The sequence below is a fragment of the Lingula anatina genome, chromosome 4 (genome assembly GCF_051362555.1).
Source record: "Lingula anatina isolate TDL-2025a chromosome 4, LinAna3.0, whole genome shotgun sequence".
NCBI lineage: Eukaryota > Metazoa > Brachiopoda > Lingulata > Lingulida > Lingulidae > Lingula > Lingula anatina.
This window is the reverse complement of record NC_141770.1, coordinates 16450654-16468170: the sequence shown is the minus strand read 5'-3', so window position 1 is coordinate 16468170 and position 17517 is coordinate 16450654. Positions and strand designations below refer to the sequence as shown.

Below are 17517 nucleotides of genomic sequence, written 5' to 3'. Positions count from 1 at the left end.
AAGGAAATAAAATATACACTTTTCAAACATATACTATGGCCGTCACTTGACAGCGAAGATTGAGGTAGCTTTAGTTAATACCGACAAGTGCAACTGGCTTAAATATTCGTTTTTAAGCGAATTTTCCTTTTCTACGCACGAGCATTTGCATTCCTTATTTTCCCATTTCTTCCGAGTTTTATTACATGTATTCAGTTCATGTTTACCTTTAGGCCAAAAACTAGAGCTGACTTGCTCTTGTATGTCTTTTCGAATACTAATGTTTACAAAAAGTTTTCCCCTTTTTTTGAAATAGTGAGAGGTTGAAAGTAAATTATAATTAAAAAGAATAAGATGCTTAATTTGAATTTTAAAGAAACGAATTTGTTTGAAAACATTTTCTATAACAACTTATCTGCACATTCAACGAAGCGGTTCTAATCTGCCCCAGGTCTCCGTTCATTGCAGAGATAAACCTAACCCCAAAAGGTCTTGTTCGTAATAAACTATAATCAGATGATGACCATTCGAAGGTAGAGATAAAAAGGCTAACGTTGACAATTATCTTTCACCGATAACCGAGTTTTTTCTGCGGTTACTACACTAAAAAACGCCTCGTGTCAACTCATTATTTAAAGTCTCGTTTTGTTCACAAGCGACGCCTTACGCGCCGACGTTGCAAAGTCATGGTTGTGATTACAAGCAATTTGCAGTAGGCTGTGGTTCTCCAGCTACCGATTTCTGGTTAAAAATGATGCATAAACGCTGTCGTTTTCGTCCATCTATTTCACATAACAACGTGGTAACGACAAGATCATGCTAAAAATGGGTTTGCCCCTTGATACGGAGCTCCCGGAGCCTGCTACAAAATCATTTTTAGGTCAATTTATACTTAAATTTTCTTTTCTTTTTATGTTTCATTCAATAATTTATTCATCGATTTATTTTTCATTTTTTCCCTTCATTTATTCTATTGAAATAATAATAGTGCTTACGTTCGGCCCACCAATTTAACATATCTACAAAAACGACGCATTCATGGTCTACGAATTCAAAATTTAATGTTTCGGAACCAACACAGTCAACTAAAATATAGATGTTGGGGCTTTTTGTGCGTGCGTTAGAACTCTCTTATACTCTCAAGTCATGAAAACTAACTAATTTTATCAAAATTGGATTTTATTCAAAACTATTTTATGTACAACTTGCGAAGAGCAACATATTTGCCAATCACGTACAAAAACATGCACTTACGTATCCAATTATTAAGAGAGACGGGCAGATACAGAGGGACCATACCAAATTCTCTAATATGAACCAATGTGATAGTCTCTAAAATTATATAAAATTATATACAATAAATTTTATACAATATGGAGATTCTGCACCACCTCAATAATCAGACTATTTACATCACATCAACATTCTAGAATATATAAATGGCAAATATCCGAAAAAAAAAAGTTGGAACAAGATTTGATCAAGTCATGATACTCTCATTATGCCATAGAAAATTTACACCATGAATTCTTTTTCAATTGCAGCAGCCATTTCTTCATCTACTGAACCTATAGAATCAAAATCTTTGTCATCCTCGTCATCTTCAAATTCATCCTCGCTTTCCCGACACCCGAACGATTTCTGCAGTCTACTTATAGTATCCTCAGTATCATTTCTCTCGTCATCTTCATCTTTGTACCCATCGTCGTCAGAATCATTCTCATTGTCACCACCCCTGTTATGGCCGACATGACTTGCAGTTTTTCTAGATTTCATTTTTTTCACTTTGTTTTTCCATCCAGCGGGGATATCTCCACTTAGACTATCCTCCGTTTCCTCCCCACTCTCTTCATTGCTGAGGACTCTTTGACGTAGCTTTTGTTCCCTAGTTTCGTCGTCATCATCGCTGCTCTCAAGGTCGGAGTCCTCGAAGGCCTCCTCGTCTACCTCCTTGCCCATGTTATCCCAGTCCTCCTTGGAGAATGTCATGAGAGGGTTTATATCGTCTGAAAACTGGCGTCCTCTTCTGGCCGGTTTCAGTGGCTCCATATCTTCATCCGCGTCCAGCAGCACAGTTTCATCATCATTATCGTCGTCGACGTCATTGGCGTCAATACCGGCTCCTTCATTTCTAGAGTCAGATTTCTGGCGTTTTGGGGGCTTGGAATTTGCTGCTCCAGACTCTGACCGAGCCCCCAAGCTGTCGTCATCTTCGCTCTTGCGTTTCCATCCTTTCTCTGCATTGGCGTGCTGTCGTACTTTCTGAGAAGGAGCAATGTCAGGGTTTGAAGGTGTGGAGTACTTCTCCGACGTCTCCTCATTGAGCGGATACAAGCTCTCGTCTGGTTTTTCCCAGGTTTCATTAGCCGCCCACAACCAATCGGGATTGACGACCTGTACCCTGGATAACCTCTTGGCCTCGTTGACCTTACTGGTCCCTAATCTAGCGGCAACAACGTGGGTGGTCCCATTATTATCATCTGGCCCAGTTTCTTTGACTATCTTTGTGTGTACGGTGGCCCCCAAAGACCTTGCAACAATGTACGCCCTACTTTTTTCTAGTGGAATGTTCGTAGGAAAGACACCACTAAATACCAGATTCACTCCTTGCAAGACTGTTCTTTTTTCCAATGGAATTATGTCTTTTAAATTGGGGGGCTCTTTTTGGGTGGTATTCTTTGCATTTTCCATAGCCTCATAAAACTTTGTGTGTATTCGTGTCAGTATGTTTTCCAAAGAGTTTAAATATTTTACATCACTGTTGTCATCTTCGTCTTCCCACACTACCTCCTCTTCTTTTGTATCAGAAGACTTATCGGCACTTTCATCAGTCATTGTTTCTGGTGTTTGTATTGACTCAGATGCCTTCATCTCTCCAATGTGACTTTTTCCTCTCGATTCCCCCTCTGCTTGCACCTCCTCTGATTGTTCTGAATCCTTTCTATTTGAACGTTCTACTTTATTATCAGTGTCATTTTTCAAATTATCAGATACTTCCATTGCAGAGGAATCATCAGAATTTTTCCTTGATCTCAAGCGAGGGTCCCGTGATTCCTGGGAAGGTTTGACCTCTGTGTCATCTTCTGTGTCCTTGACCTTGTCCTTTTCCTTGGCAGCTGACGCAGCCTCCCTGTCTGACTGTGACCCTGGGGGAGCGTTGATATCTCCTGTACCCTTGAAGAAGCGGTATGGTTTGACGTGGATCAGGTTTGGGGCATAACACCACACATCTTCTCTGTCATCTATGATACAAACCATGCTGTCACCGCACGGAAATAATGACCTAAGGGGGAAAAATCAAGATTTTTAAATTAAAATCTAATTGTGTAAAAATTTAAAGTAGCCACAGCAAACTTGGTTTAGAAGTACAATTACGGAAGAACAGTTATTATCTCATTTTGTCAAGCCAATAGGAAATTCCTGGAACTGCCTTAGTACAGGCTTTAAGTTTGATTATACATATACATGTGTCTCATGCAAAGACTACTATTTTTTATCAAATTAATTTTTATCAAATTAACGGTGGGATGTTCACTCACTTCATGTTAGCAGTCTTAGTTGTGGGGTTGAAACACTCATCTCGAGACAGAATCCTGTGGGAGAAAAACTTTCCCTCAGGGTCCAAGAGCCCTGCAATGGTGTGGGCATACATCCGGGCACCAAAGGTACAGATGTGGAGCTCATACAGCTTCGAGATGCTCTCCAGGAATTCCTGGGTTCTTGGGCGGAATTTGGTGTGATACCAGAGCTGGACCCCTCCATGGCGCAACTGGAAGTGGTACACACCCTGGATAGATGAGAACAGTGTTAATAAACATATGGAGAATATTGAAGATTACTGAAAAAAATATTGTCAAAACATAAATTCTATCCATAGCATATTTCTAAAAACACTCAAGATAATCAAATCATTAAATTAATTTGAACAGGCTATCACATATCAAATCTGAAACAGGCAAAAAAATTCTTAACTCCACCCTTATAAAATGGATGACACTGAAAACTCATTTGTATGAAAAAAAAAATTCCAACAAATGACAGTTTGATCTCATACCAATACACCTTTAACTCTTACCTTTAAATTGGCTGGAATTTCTTCATTTGTTGTATGAATCAGTGTCTGATCTAGATCTACCAGCAAGACCAGCTTCTTACTTTTAAGAAGCATCCCTTCATCCTCCTTGCCCAATTCCATTGCTTCCTGTGTACAGAATTAAAAGCCCTACAGTAATTATTTACTTACAAAATTTAAGGCTTCACTAAATCATTATGATGAGAAAAAGTTAATAAATGAATTAATCAAAATAAATCAAGTTCAAAAACAAACAGTATTTTAAGGACTGCAAGGTTGGGAACAGTGTAGAATGAAAAACAGGGATAACTTTCCATCCATGAAATTCCTGTTTTAATACATTTCACAAAATCTAATATCTTTCCATGTCACTTTTCAAAATAATAAATAAATAAATAAATAAATAAATAAATAAATAAAAAGAACAAGTAAAAATAATAAACAAATAAAAATAAAATAAAATAAAATAAATTATAATAAACATTATATAAAACATAAAAGAGGGGATTATCCAAAAAGACAGATAGTCAAAGCCATTCCTGGTCAATAAAGCAGTTCCCACCTCTTGGCTAACCACCAGCTCAGGGATGCTGTGAACCATGGCTACAGATGCAAGTGCTTGCACTTTTCTCTCTCCTGGAACACCAGGAAATCTAAAATTAAAAAAGAGAACAATATAAGCATTGAGAAATTATGATAACAGTGTTGTTAACAATTCACAGTCACACCAGCCTTTAAGTGCTGAAAGTGAAGTGAAAAGAAATGACTTAGTTAAGATAAAATTAATGTCAAAATTTCGACAGTTTAGATTTTATTGAAAACGATCTGTTAGATGTCAAATTAAATGTAGGCAACTATGATGTGATTGCAAACTTAATGCCAAGGAGTTTGATGATTGTAATTTATGGCAGTACATACAGTTATCATTCCCTTGACAGCATTGTATGTGTTTGCATGCAATAATTATGTTGTGCTTACTCTCTGAGATCTGCTCCACACTCAGCACACATGTCCTTCATCACCACGGAGTGGGTACAGCCTGTCATCATCTCTAACAGGGGTGATCTGTAAAAAAGCAAGATCAAAAACGGAATTAATGTAAAAGAATAATTAAAATATTCAGCTATAAGAAAGTGAAAAAAGAGAAACAAAACGTTTTAAAAAGCCTGGAAAATTGCATTTATACTCCCCACTTTTCTCTTTATTTGCAACTTCATTAGTAACACTAACACATAACTGAGACGTGGGGAGGGGGGGTTGCCTTAGTTGAAGAGCCGTTACTTAATGCTTGGTGAATCAATATTATTTTTCAATAAATTTAAACAGCAACATCATCCTTCAATAGATATAATGTAAGTTAATTTATTACTATTATTATTTCACGATTATCATAATGTAAGAAAAGTAAATCATGTGCTTCTTGCAAGGAGTACCTCGGTTGCACGTTGGTCCCTTCAGGGACGACCAACTTTGATACGGTGCCCACCTCTTCTGACTTTAATTTCAGGTCGGCTTTCGATCCATCTTGTCGAAGTATACATAGAACACTTCCATGAGAAATTTTAGTGCCCTCTTTAACTTTCCAGTGGATGACTTTGGCCTCAGAATCTAATGGTAACACCACTTCCTTTGTGGCGGAAGCCATTCTTCCAAGAGTCAGGGCCGCACTGCAAGGTTTTCTCAATTTTCATTGGTTAAGCGGACTTTAGCTTCCTGTGTTTTGAAATCATGGCGCCAGGAGAAAGGTTTAGGTTTGTGATTTATTTCACGTAATTTAGTATAATTTAACCCTAAATCAATTGTTTATGTGAATTTTAGTAACTGCTATATCAATAAAAATTTCTTTAGCAAGATCTGGGGTGAACAGAATGGTGATTTCTCTGGTATCTGGCTGTTATAAATACAAAATCTTGAATCCGAAGCCGACCTGTCCCTGCAGACAGAGCGCTGGTTTACTGTGTATGGTTTACTATATATCTTAGTATTTGATAAATAGTCGAGTCGGTACTGTTGCCCCTTGCATGTTAAATTTTGAACAGAAATCATTTTTGTTGCTAGTAAATAGGGTCTTTTGCCAATTTTCCTCAATCAATTGATGATGTGTCATTTACATTTGGCTAAAAAAAAACGTACAGAGGCAGATTTTGTCAAGAATGTCAGAAGTGATAGTGTTAAATGGATCTTACTTCTTTCCACCCCACATCATGCAGGTTCTCTGTGTGAGTACAATGTTCCCACAAAATGCTGGTCTAATAGAAGGGATTTTTCATTGTTTTATCTAGGTATTTTTTAAAATCATTTTTCTTGTTATGCCTTTTTATAAAGTAAGACCAAAAATATTTAAATGGGAACAAAGTATGGCATCTACCCTCACCTGCCTATTTAATCTGACAACTTGATAGATTTTAGTTAAAATATATGACAGAAGACAAAATCATTTATCTGCATGAAGTGCCTTGTAAGCAAGAAGGGCTTGTTTTTTTTTTCCTTGTAATACATGACACCATGATGAATAAATAAATTAATGAATACAATATTTAATAATATGACTTTTTTTCACATTTTAGAATGCTAAACATCATTTGACAACTGATAAAATCATGAGTTCCACTGCAAGTGACACCCCAGGTGTCACCCCACAGTCTCAGATCATAACCTCAGGTAGGGGATCTAGAACAGGGGGGTCACTAGCAGGGCACAGTGTACGCTCAAGAAGGAAACATACCCCTTATATGAAGTCTGCTACATCGAGAAGGTTAGCAGGTAAGTGGGAAGATTCAACACACACAATTCAACAAAAATCCCAATCCTTCTTCTTACCAATGTTAGTTTATTATTTTAATATAAATTTGTAGCAGTCTTTGTTCTGAATGCCTGTTATGTCTGGCATGTTTATCTTGATGCCTTCAGATTCCATACAGTTGAGATTGGCATCCACTGTGACGACAGCAGAAGTTGACAAACTGTTTCACTTTATTTTTTAGGTGTAAAGCCACAAGATGATCAAGAAGAACCTCCAGATTTTGAAGGTTAGTTCCCATTTTCTGCTCAGTGTAGATTTATAATGTACATTTGTCAGTTATCTGTTTTTTACACTATAAAAAAAATGTACATAGACCTTTTTGTGCATATTTTTAAAGCAATTCCAACTGAAGTTGATCTGCAGACAAACAGATCCACAGATCAAGTATAACTGACCTACTTGAAAGCTTACTGGAATCCATTCAGTGTCTATTATAAGTGGATTATATAGCCAGCTTTCCAGTGGGTTGGCCATATTTGATATGCATAATTGTTTGTTGGAGGATCAACTTGTTCTGAATCAGTCCTTTGTGATCACAAAGAGCTGTAAATATCTTTATTCCTGTGCATCAGCAGAGATTAAATATGAAATAGAAATATTTAGACCAGTTATTCTATAATTTGTTAGATTATGTACACTACTTAGATAAATTTACATCAGTAAGTTGCACTGGTTTATTCAAGGAGTACATACTTATAAGATGTTACTTTGTGTGAAATATGATCCCTTTTCTCACTGTGACAGTGATCTCATCAATTTATTTGTTTTCAGGCTTTCTGAAGAAGACATGGCGCCTGTACAAGATGACCCCTATGTACAACTTCAGTTATGATAACAGAACTTTGAGGAGGCATTCTGCAGTGCTATCTGCATTTGTGGAGGCTGTAAGTGCTGATGGAAAACTAAATTCATAATTAAATGTTTTCTTTTACATATATCAGATATGAGCTTTTATTTTATTATTTTTTATTTTTATTAATAATTTATTAGTTTTTTGTGCAGGATTGTTGAACTCTGTGGTTTTTATGTGACCTCAGAGTCTATGAACTCCAAAATTCAGGTTAATGTTAATGTTACCAGACAAAGTTCTCTTGGCTTATTAACAATATGGTTAGATATAGCCTTATGTTTAAAAAGTTTAAAATGTGTTTTAAGATAATTGAGATTTTTATATATTTTGTCTCACCAGGAATCTCTGAAAGGGGCAGTGGTCAGTGAGGGAGAGGTGGCAGGGAAGGCTGTGATAAGTGTATATAGAGGACTGAGAACAAATGAAAGTAGGTCTACAATTTGCAGGATAAGTGCAGTCAGCTTATTTAGCTTTTGTTTGATTTTCTAGAAGTCTTTTAACTGTTGCAGATAAAAAAGCTTGCAATCTGTTTTATTAAAAGAAAAATAATATTTTTGATATTTGAAACTGATTGGTATGTAAGATTTATAAGTTCAAGGCATTTTATGCAAAAAAAATCTAACTTTTACATAAGAATGTGCTCAAGGGTGTACATACTCGTATAAAGCTTGAAAACGTGTTACTGTTAGAAAATGACATTTCTGTTTAATTGCATAAATGTGGGGTTCAGTCACATATTGTCCTTACATTTAAATGGACGTTTGTTGTTCTGTAGGTGACTCAGAGGCCATACAAATTCTAGTGAAATCTAAACCAAGCACAGGTGAGAATTTCAATATTTTTCATAAACACCATCCATAGTTGCTTTCATGCGGTAGTTGAGTCGATTCAGATGCTGTCTCACACAAAAATACTACAGAATTCACTATATTGTGATAGCTGTGACAAGTGGATTGTTGAAAATATTCATCACATTGCGTTAGCTTTGGCAAGTGAACTGTTCACTCAGTTGGATGTAATGGATGCTCATCTTTAAAGTCATTACTGGATGTAGTATTGTTTTCTCTTCAGGACAAGGGGAAGCCAAAGTGGCTGTCACAGCTGTGTTGTTTGGAGTGGGTGTGAATGAAGATATCCAGAGAAGGCTCCCGTCCTCCTTCACATGGCTACCACTGATGATGGTCAAGGGTCCAGTGGGCATAACAAGCAGTGTCCAGAGTTGGTTGCAGGTAATAGTTGGATTGGCTTGAAGGAGATTGCTATGGTTGGGTTACATTTAAAAACAAGAATGATCATTGAAATACTTGCAAATCTGGCTGGAGTTTAATAAGTTCTGGCTGAGAATTAAATGTTGTTTAGAATGTTTAGCTTTTAATTTGATGTAGCATCTGTTAATGTTAAGTTAACTCAGTTCAGCAGAAAATTTGCTAGGTTTGACACATTTTCCTAGGGAGTGGAATGGAGGATTGCCTTAAAACAGGCAGATGCTTAAATATAAGAACATACAATACAATTTTTGCTTCCCAATGAGTGCAGTAAGATTGTTTTTGATAGAAAAAGTATTTGACTATGTAAAAATCATATGGGGCTAATTTTTGTACAAATGTGTATTTATACTACTCTTTTACCAATATACTGACATTTATACAAATGCAGTAGAAAATTTTCTGTGACTGATAAATATGTTTACTGATAATACATCTTTGTTTTATCAAAGATATGCTGAAAAATCGATTACTTGGCTTAAATGATAAAAAACCCAATATAATTTTTAGTGTATTTTGCATTTTTACTCTCCAGAGTAACTTTGACTGCCACATCACCCCAATGGAGTTCACGTCCACTGACCTGTCCTGGATGGTTGCCATGTGGGCAGGGGTGGAGACAGGTATGATTTATTTCCAAGAATGCCCCCAATGATTCTATGAAATTACTAGAGCTATCTTTTTTTTTTTTTTTTCCCCCCACAAGTATAGACTTAGGAATTATTGAGATTGAATAGGGAACATTGTTAGTCAGCAATATTCCTCAATACTTTTTGGATAGTTGCAGTGTAACTTTATGTCAGACTTTGAGCAGAATGCTTGTTAAGATAACTGAAACCTTATCATAAGTCTTCTGAAGAACTGCTATATGTTTTTTGTGTTGTATTAGGCCTCCACTCCCCCCATATATGCCCCCCCCCTGCCATACAGAGCTGTGTACCTTTGGTGCTTGTGTTTTCAGGATTTCTGTAAAATTTGTGTTAATATTTTTTCTTCAGACATCGGCCACAAGCCAGTAGAGTTGCTATACAGAGTGCCACAGGTGGAGGGGTTGTCATCCATAACCTACACAATTAATGCTGGGGATTGTAAGGCACTCTGGGATAGGTAAGGACTGTGTTTGTTTTTCTATAGAAGTTGTGTGGGAATGGTAGAAATTAGGGTTAAGAAAGTAATTGACACAGAGTTGTACTGAACATTACAGTTACTGTAGTGAGTTCTCTAAGCACAGATTGTGGAAATCATTATCTTCATGAAGCTGTCAGTTATTGGTGAAAATAATATCTTTATATCTGTTATTTTTCACCCAGTGTGCACACAGAGGAGAGAGACGAGTTCACAGTGGAGGAAGTGGAGGTCTTCACCAAAGCTCTTGAATCACATTTTTATGCACACTTCAATATTTTTCTTGGGGTAAGTATGTACAGAGGTAGAAATCATATTACATATTTTTCCCAGCCAAAGCTAAGAAGTATTCAAATGAAAATATTTTTTGATAGTGAAGACGAAGCCAAGCTTTTAGACACACCACAAAATTAATTTAAAGAAATTATTTTTTCTGTAACATATGATGCATTTTATTTCTTTGGCTAAGATTTTTGTTGAGCTGTTATTTATGATCAACCAACGTGTTTTAAATAAACAAAAGAAAATAGTATAAAGTGATCCCATTTTCTGTTCAGAAATCTTCTTATTTCTTTATCAAGGAAAAGTTAATTGATCACAATGAAATGTGTATTTTCCTTTTCTCAGATTAAAAAAATGTCATAATGGAATAATTATTATATTTTATAGCACATGCACCTCAGTAGGGCTGGTACTGGCATAGGTCTGGTGTCCATGGACGGGAAGGTGAAGGTAATAAGGTTATACTGTTTTAGAAATCTCACGTATTAAAATTTAGATAAGATTTAGATAGGTTTCATCTGTTACATAACTTTGAAAGTAGTATTCATTAATTTAAGAGATTTCTGTATTTTCTGAGCAGCATTAAGGTGAGATAAAAACCCTAAAAAAACTTTTTAATTTAATCATTTTGCCTTTATTCATAAAAGATCAAAATATCTGATTGTGTTGGTGTTCTTCTTGTCATGGATCAAATCGTGTTATTCATTTTATTTCCTGGTGTTTACTTTCAGTTATTTCAAAATGATCATGTGCTGAGAATGTTGTCCCATTTTACCCAGCTGGCAACAGAACAATTGGACCTCAGGTGATCTGTATGAGTGCACAGTACTAGCGCTTGTGTGATGTCCTTGAACATAAAAATCTAAAAATGATTCAATTCATTTTGGAATTGACATCTGGGCGAGGTACAGTGAATATCAGAACAGTTGGAACTCACATGATCTGTATGAGTGCACAGTACTAGTGTTTGTATGATGTTCTTGAACACAAAAATCTAAAAATGATTCCATTCAGTTGGAAATTGACATCAGGGCGAGGTACAGTGAATATCAGAACTGTTGGACCTCAGATGATCTGTATGAGTACACAGTATTTGTGTGATGTTTCTTAACATAAAGAGGGAGAAATACTTTAATTCTTTTGGGAATTGGTACATCTGCCATAGGACCTCGGGTTGAGGTATGATGAATATTAGAACACGAATGTGAGGTGATAAAGGGATATTTTCACCACGCTAACACAAATGTGCTAGCTAAGAAAACTTGGCAAACTGTGGCATATAACCTGCTGCCATAGTTAATATTAAGTTGTATATGATGACTAATTTTGTTATTTTATGGTTACTATGATGACATAAGGTCGTCTACAATGGTAAGGGCCATTCCTTACATTGTCCTCGCAATGGTCTTTTTCTCTTCTTAATTTTTTTTTGTAATTGGATGTCCCTCCCCAAAAAAGAGAGCGAAAATGAGAAATGATTGCACCTCTTCCTTATTTATTGATCTTGATTAGATTAAATGATCTTCTGACTTACTTGCAATTATGTATATGTATATAATGTTGAATCATGTTAATAGGAGTCGTTTTCAGTCTACTCAGTATAGAGGACTGGTCACTTCATTACTGAAAGCTTTATCATTTTTCATCATATAAAAAAAGTGATTTAAATTTGAAAAATTGAGAAGTACTTTGTAGACTGACCTTGGCTTTGCTGCTGGAAATTTTGTCATTTTTACTCATAGACTGAAAACAAAAAATCTTTTTTTTTCTAAATAAGAAGTATGTATATTTGAGTTACTTTCGAATTTAATTGTGACTTTTTTGTGATATGTAAATAAAACCATTTTTGCGATATAACACTTTGTTTGTTAATTTCACCATGAATGTGTATGCCAAACAAAAACTGAGGCTGTAAGCTACAGGTAACAGCCTTGTTTATCAGAATCATCCATTAGTTAAAATGATTAAAATACTTTTGAGCCAGGAGGCAAGAAGGTGATTATTTCTTTACGTGCTGAGATGCCATGAAATCATGGATCAAAAGTGCATACGTTTTCTCTTTCTTACTTATTTCTTGCTGGCATGCAAGCCTAAGGACCTAAAAGTTTTTATTATAACATTCACATTTTTGGTATGGGAAGACACATGGGATTGGGTGGTGTGTTAATAAATATTTAAAGCAATTCTATAAAACAAATATTTATTTCTTATCAAGATACTTAAAAAGTTCCAAAATCCAATGCGTAGACTCTAATTATAAGCATTTACAAAATTTTTAATCGCTGGTACATAATGCCTCTAGTTTAATCCTGGTTGTCTCTCATCATTATATGATCTTGGCAATGTCGTATAAACTATTCTATAAGGTTACAAGTCACTTAAACTAGAATTTTTACAGTGAAATGAATGCAATGCCATTGTTGCAAATATAGTACGATAATGTTGGGTGGGGCCATGTTTTGCTTCTTAAGATGGATTATTTCCTTACAGCTGTAAAAAGTTATACTTTTTCATTCTACTCTGTTTCAAGGAATACTAAACCTTGAAGCACAATTATGTCAACAGTCATGATAAGTTCAATTATATCTCGATGTATTTACAAAATAATGTACATAGATGTTTAAATGCAAATGATAACAACCATGGGATATTTCAAATAGCGGTAATATCAGTTCATGCTATAATAATAATAATAATATTGTGTCATTTTAAACAATATATCTGACTGATAAACATTATAGTAACAGGCCAAATTGACATCAAAATCTAAAGTCTTATGCTATAATCTATAATCTTGAATGAACATGATCCTATATATGCCTGCTTATCATGAAGATAGCATTTATGACCTATAATATCTTTAGAAGATCATAAATATGAGGTCATATTGTTACCTTCAGAGGGACTTTGTCATCAGTTCATGCAATTTCAGCCATTAATGACGTTAAAATTTCAGTCTAGGCTTCACTAGTTATTTAGCCATCCTGGAGATAAGGAACTGATGAAACCACCCTTGATGCTTTGAAGCAATATTTTCTCTGTGTATATATTTATTATATTTTATTTATATATTTTTCTTCTTGAAATAGGAATTTCATTGCAGTTATTGGAACTGTCTTTACAATGTCAATTGAATGCAGACGCTTTTTATCAGTTATGCATATTTGCAACTAAGATCAGGTCATTTTCTGATTTCAGTATTTTTTTCCATGAGTCTTCATACTGTAAAGATCTTTTAAACAGTCATTTAGTCTTCCTAAAATAAGGATTGGCTGGTCAGGGTTATCTGACGGAACCACCATATATATCTCGTGCAGAACCACCATACATGTCCCTTCCAGAACCTCCATAGATGGGTTCCCTGGCAGAGCCACCGTAAATGTCTCTGGGATAGTTTATCTGAAAGAATTCAGGGCAGAATTAAGAAACACTAAGAAAGACAGGCATATTTTATGACACTGGCAGATTTATGATTTGAAGAAAAGGATTAGAAACTGTCCACTGTGCCATGACCCCAGATCTACTTAAGTTTATTTATTTTCTTTGGAAGACTGACTTTTACAGGGTTCTTGCAAAAGTTCATTGTTAATGAACATAAAAGCATTAAGAAAGATAAAGTTTAACTTACTGAATGAGCAGTTGCATAACCTATGTGGTCAAATCCCTGAAGAATAGAAAAAGAAGAATTTGAAATGTGAAATTATCTAAAACAAAATGCTTAATGTTATTTGATTATATTATTAGACCAATTCCTTCATTTTACAGGCACATGTAAGAATAATTGTGTGTTGCTTTTCTGGAAGTCACTTCAGCACAGATTTGGTTTACATCATAAAATTATACTTTAATTTTTTATTTGAGAAGAGAAGAGCATTATGCACTCACGTCATCATCCATTGGTGGCCTGCCATTGGTGCCGTATATCGACCCCTCTCTGGGGTAGTGGGAACCTCCCACAGAACTAGGAGCACCTGTAAGGTGAACGGAAAGCCTCTTGAATCAGATTGCATTTCACACCAGGTGCGACATTCGCATATCATAATAACTTTCTGAGCATAGAATAATTTTAATAATAATAATTTTTATCAAATGGACTTACCTGCTCTGGCATATCTGGGTAGATAGGAACTGCTCATTGCTCCAATTGCACTGCCATTGGTGCCACCATTCTCCAGACTGAAACAAAATGCAGACTTGTGTAAAGTACTTACAATTTAAATGTTAGTTATGATTCTGTTTTAAATGTGGCTGAAAAAAAAAAAAAAAACAGAAATTCAGAGAGGAAGTATTCATATCATATTTTGACTTAAGAAGGAAATGAAAAATGATTGATGCATTGTGTGTAGTATTGGGTGTTAAGAAGTATTGAGAGGGATGTAGAAAAAAAAGAACGATTAACTGCAGAGTTTCATGTAGCCTCATATAAATGACCTGTGGAATATGAGGATTACAGTGTAAAGGGAAAATGGAGGCACACTGCCTAGTGGCAACTAATAAAATCATTGTAAGCTGAAAGTGTGGCGAGGTCAATATCAGTGTTTTAAAGCGCAAGCCAAATGATGGAGAAACTTACCTCATTTCTTGCAGCTTGTCAGATTGGGAGCGGTACCTGAATGAAGCAAAAAGGTCAAGGTAATGGTACTGGGGTAGAATTATGGCACAGGAGAGGTATGGTAAAAACCTGAACATTTAGTCAGTCTTGAAAATTTTGTCAGAAGAGATTCTCTGCCAAAGTAATTATTTTCATTTTGAAAATTTCATCAAACTTGAAAATGGGCCACTTGACAATTTAGACAAGTCAGATTCAGACATTTAAAGATATTATTTACTTACTAGTGATGGAATTTTCAAGTCTTTACCATAAACACATGATGTTATAACAATAAAATAATAAGCTCCTTATGGGTTTTAAGGATTGAGACATTTTCATCCATACCTGGTATACTAGCAAATAAAGCAAACAGGTGAACTTTGGTAGTTTCAACAAGATTAGTTGTGTATTTCCACAAAACTTTGCTTTAGTAGAATGAAACTAAAATAGGCAGGGTCTTGGGATAAAGCAGTAGCATTTAGCCTTCACAAACACCAGCCCTCTGCTCACAGTCATAGTTCTTACAGTTGTAAAGCAATAGAATAATTGAATTCTGTAGGAGACTTTGCCATCCATCTGAATAAACCATAGATTTTTATTGCCAGATATGTCCCAAATAGGTACCAATTGGACATACAGTCCATACTTATCCAAAAATGCCAGTGGCTAATATGCTTACATGAGTTCCCTTCTTCTCTTCATTTTAACTACAACCACCCATGTGATCAGGACCACAAGGACCAGGAAGACAATTCCAGCCACAACCCCAGCTGCAATCAGGGTGGACTTGTCCTCCTGTTGCTGGGCCAGGGGACTCTCTGTTCTCAGCTGGCATCTTGGTCCTGCGTATCCTTCTTGACATCTGAAAAAGGTGTTGATTTTATGAGATATATTCACAGTTTGAATAATATTGGTTCAATCAATATGATGGTATTGCATTTTTTTAAATGTGAATTGTGGACTATGGTGACCAGGCATTTTCTTATTTCTTATTTGACTGTTGATAATAGCAAAGAAAAAGGCAGTTATTGCAGCTGAAGATGGAGCAAATAGTAAAGGACCTACATCACTACTTGCATCCAAGCACTTCTGACGGAGCAAATGCCCATTGATAGCCTTTTATATTTTTATAACATGACACAAAGTAGCAAAATTTGTCCATCAGCTCACAAATTACTTGCAAAATATTATTGTACTTACAGGCAAGTTGGTCTCTGGTTCTCCACCTCACATAGTCCATTGATACAGACATTGTTCAAGTCAAACCAGTCACAGTTCACCACCTCTGCAATAATACAATACAATACAATACAACACAATATTCTGGGAATGTGTGAGTGATGAGAAAAAAAGAAGCAAACATATAAATCATTCATCTCAATAATGTTCTTATTCCAAATTATTTGAATGGTTAGAAGAGTCAGGTAAAAACAATTAAGAAGCAAATATTGATTAATATTCAAAGTGATTTTCCATAACATAAAGTAAATGGAATCTTTAAGTTTTGTGTTAAAGATTCAAATTAAAAAGTTTAACTTCTTATCCAAAAATTGTTTTGTAGCCAAAATAACATGCAACAGTTAATGTAGGTAATCATTAGTTTAGGGGCACACAGTGTTTCTTACGTTGAGCCTGAACAGCTTGACAGTTCCCAGTGTGAACATATGTAGGTCCTTCCACCTTCAGTTCTGCATTGGCAAAGGGCATCATTCCTGCATTTTTCTTTATTTTGTCTTCCAATACAGCCACCACCTCGGCCTCCTGATCCATTGGAACATTGGCCAGCTCCAAGTCATAGCAGATCTGAGTCATCTTACCCATGCGTCTAAAAGTGCACAGTTGTACAGTTATTACAAATACAATTCATATATATATATATATATATATATATATATATATATATATATATATATATATATATGTTGGAAAGTTATGTGTATTTCAGATAGAGAATTTGAGTTAATGGTTCTAATCATGGTGCCTTATTTTTATGTCCAATCCATGACAAGATTGGGGAATCAGTAGGTCAAGCAGTTCTCATGATTTGACCAGTAGTCATACAAGGCTATGTCTTCTTGTTTGCTCAAGTTTAACTGAGATAAAGAGACTAGCCACTTACTGGAGATCCTTTACATTCAACCTGCTTAGTCCTGGGAGATCTTCATAGATCTTCATCAACTACAAAGAAGAAAGCATCGATAAAGTTTTAACTTTATTTAAAATGATATAGAACATAAGTAGTGACATAATAAAATATGTGGTATCAGGCATCTCTATGTTATTAGAAGAAAAGACAGTGGATTTGTAGGTTAAATAATAATCTGGAAACAAGTATTATCCAAAAACTTACTGAATCATGAATCTCTTCTATGACACTTGCTGTCTTGGGGCGAGACTCTTGGTAATAAAGGTCATCCCATGGTAGCGCAATGCCAGTCTTGATATTTACTGTGCTATTTCCAATGACTGGAATACTAGGGGTTACAACGGCACTGCCGGTGGTCACTGTGGGCTTTGTGGTTCGAGAAGTGGTTGGTCTTGGTGTTGCTG

General features: G+C 35.6%; 3 protein-coding genes across 13 annotated transcripts in view; 1 reads left to right on the top strand and 2 right to left on the bottom strand.

Annotated features, from left to right (window-relative positions):
* Positions 1 to 1133: 1133 nt before the first annotated feature.
* LOC106178924 (RNA polymerase II subunit A C-terminal domain phosphatase-like) lies at positions 1134 to 5696 on the bottom strand. The gene is made up of 6 exons (XM_013562290.2): positions 5485 to 5696; positions 5030 to 5116; positions 4614 to 4704; positions 4055 to 4180; positions 3519 to 3766; positions 1134 to 3262 (listed from the first exon to the last, which is right to left on the bottom strand). The coding sequence occupies exons 1-6, from the start codon at positions 5694 to 5696 to the stop codon at positions 1495 to 1497; spliced, it is 2532 nt and encodes an 843-aa protein (XP_013417744.2). The 3' UTR covers positions 1134 to 1494.
* Positions 5644 to 12233, top strand: LOC106178925 (centromere protein L). Of its 2 annotated transcripts, XM_087011414.1 has the most exons (13): positions 5739 to 5802; positions 6187 to 6270; positions 6619 to 6814; positions 7036 to 7080; positions 7626 to 7738; positions 8044 to 8131; positions 8480 to 8527; positions 8776 to 8933; positions 9505 to 9592; positions 9968 to 10076; positions 10280 to 10382; positions 10764 to 10826; positions 11108 to 12233. In XM_087011414.1, exons 2-13 carry the CDS (start codon positions 6205 to 6207, stop codon positions 11183 to 11185), a joined length of 1155 nt encoding a protein of 384 aa, XP_086867540.1. In that variant the 5' UTR covers positions 5739 to 5802; positions 6187 to 6204; the 3' UTR covers positions 11186 to 12233. The 2 variants fall into 2 exon arrangements, with proteins under 2 accessions (XP_013417746.2, XP_086867540.1); XM_013562292.2 differs by lacking the exon at positions 6187 to 6270 and having other exon boundaries at positions 5644 to 5802.
* Positions 12234 to 12559: 326 nt separating this feature from the next.
* The window catches only part of LOC106178918 (uncharacterized), a 49534-nt gene continuing 44576 nt past the window's right edge, over positions 12560 to 17517 (bottom strand). For 9 of the 10 annotated variants that reach the window (XM_087010486.1, XM_087010485.1, XM_013562281.2 and 6 more), the window contains 10 exons: positions 17318 to 17514; positions 17087 to 17145; positions 16593 to 16792; positions 16168 to 16252; positions 15647 to 15829; positions 14950 to 14985; positions 14476 to 14552; positions 14262 to 14347; positions 14005 to 14040; positions 12560 to 13775 (listed from right to left, as the gene is read on the bottom strand). In XM_087010486.1, the coding sequence (XP_086866612.1) occupies positions 13659 to 13775; positions 14005 to 14040; positions 14262 to 14347; positions 14476 to 14552; positions 14950 to 14985; positions 15647 to 15829; positions 16168 to 16252; positions 16593 to 16792; positions 17087 to 17145; positions 17318 to 17514 (1076 nt within the window). In that variant the 3' untranslated portion in view covers positions 12560 to 13658. The remainder of the gene's footprint in view (positions 13776 to 14004; positions 14041 to 14261; positions 14348 to 14475; positions 14553 to 14949; positions 14986 to 15646; positions 15830 to 16167; positions 16253 to 16592; positions 16793 to 17086; positions 17146 to 17317; positions 17515 to 17517) is intronic. The other variant, XM_087010479.1, reaches the window with a different exon arrangement.

What these genes read in the sequence shown, in the direction of transcription:
- LOC106178924 (XM_013562290.2), bottom strand. Translation starts at nt 5,696, where the DNA reads ATGGCTTCCGCCACAAAGGAAGTGGTGTTACCATTAGATTCTGAGGCC. An exon ending in TGTGGAGCAGATCTCAGAGA is followed by an intron (nt 4,705 to 5,029) that starts GTAAGCACAACA and finishes TTTTAATTTTAG; the next exon opens with ATTTCCTGGTGTTCCAGGAG. An exon ending in AGCTGGTGGTTAGCCAAGAG is followed by an intron (nt 4,181 to 4,613) that starts GTGGGAACTGCT and finishes TTCTGTACACAG; the next exon opens with GAAGCAATGGAATTGGGCAA.
- LOC106178925 (XM_087011414.1), top strand. Translation starts at nt 6,205, where the DNA reads ATGTCAGAAGTGATAGTGTTAAATGGATCTTACTTCTTTCCACCCCAC. An exon ending in AGAACCTCCAGATTTTGAAG is followed by an intron (nt 7,081 to 7,625) that starts GTTAGTTCCCAT and finishes ATTTGTTTTCAG; the next exon opens with GCTTTCTGAAGAAGACATGG. An exon ending in ACTTCAATATTTTTCTTGGG is followed by an intron (nt 10,383 to 10,763) that starts GTAAGTATGTAC and finishes TATATTTTATAG; the next exon opens with CACATGCACCTCAGTAGGGC.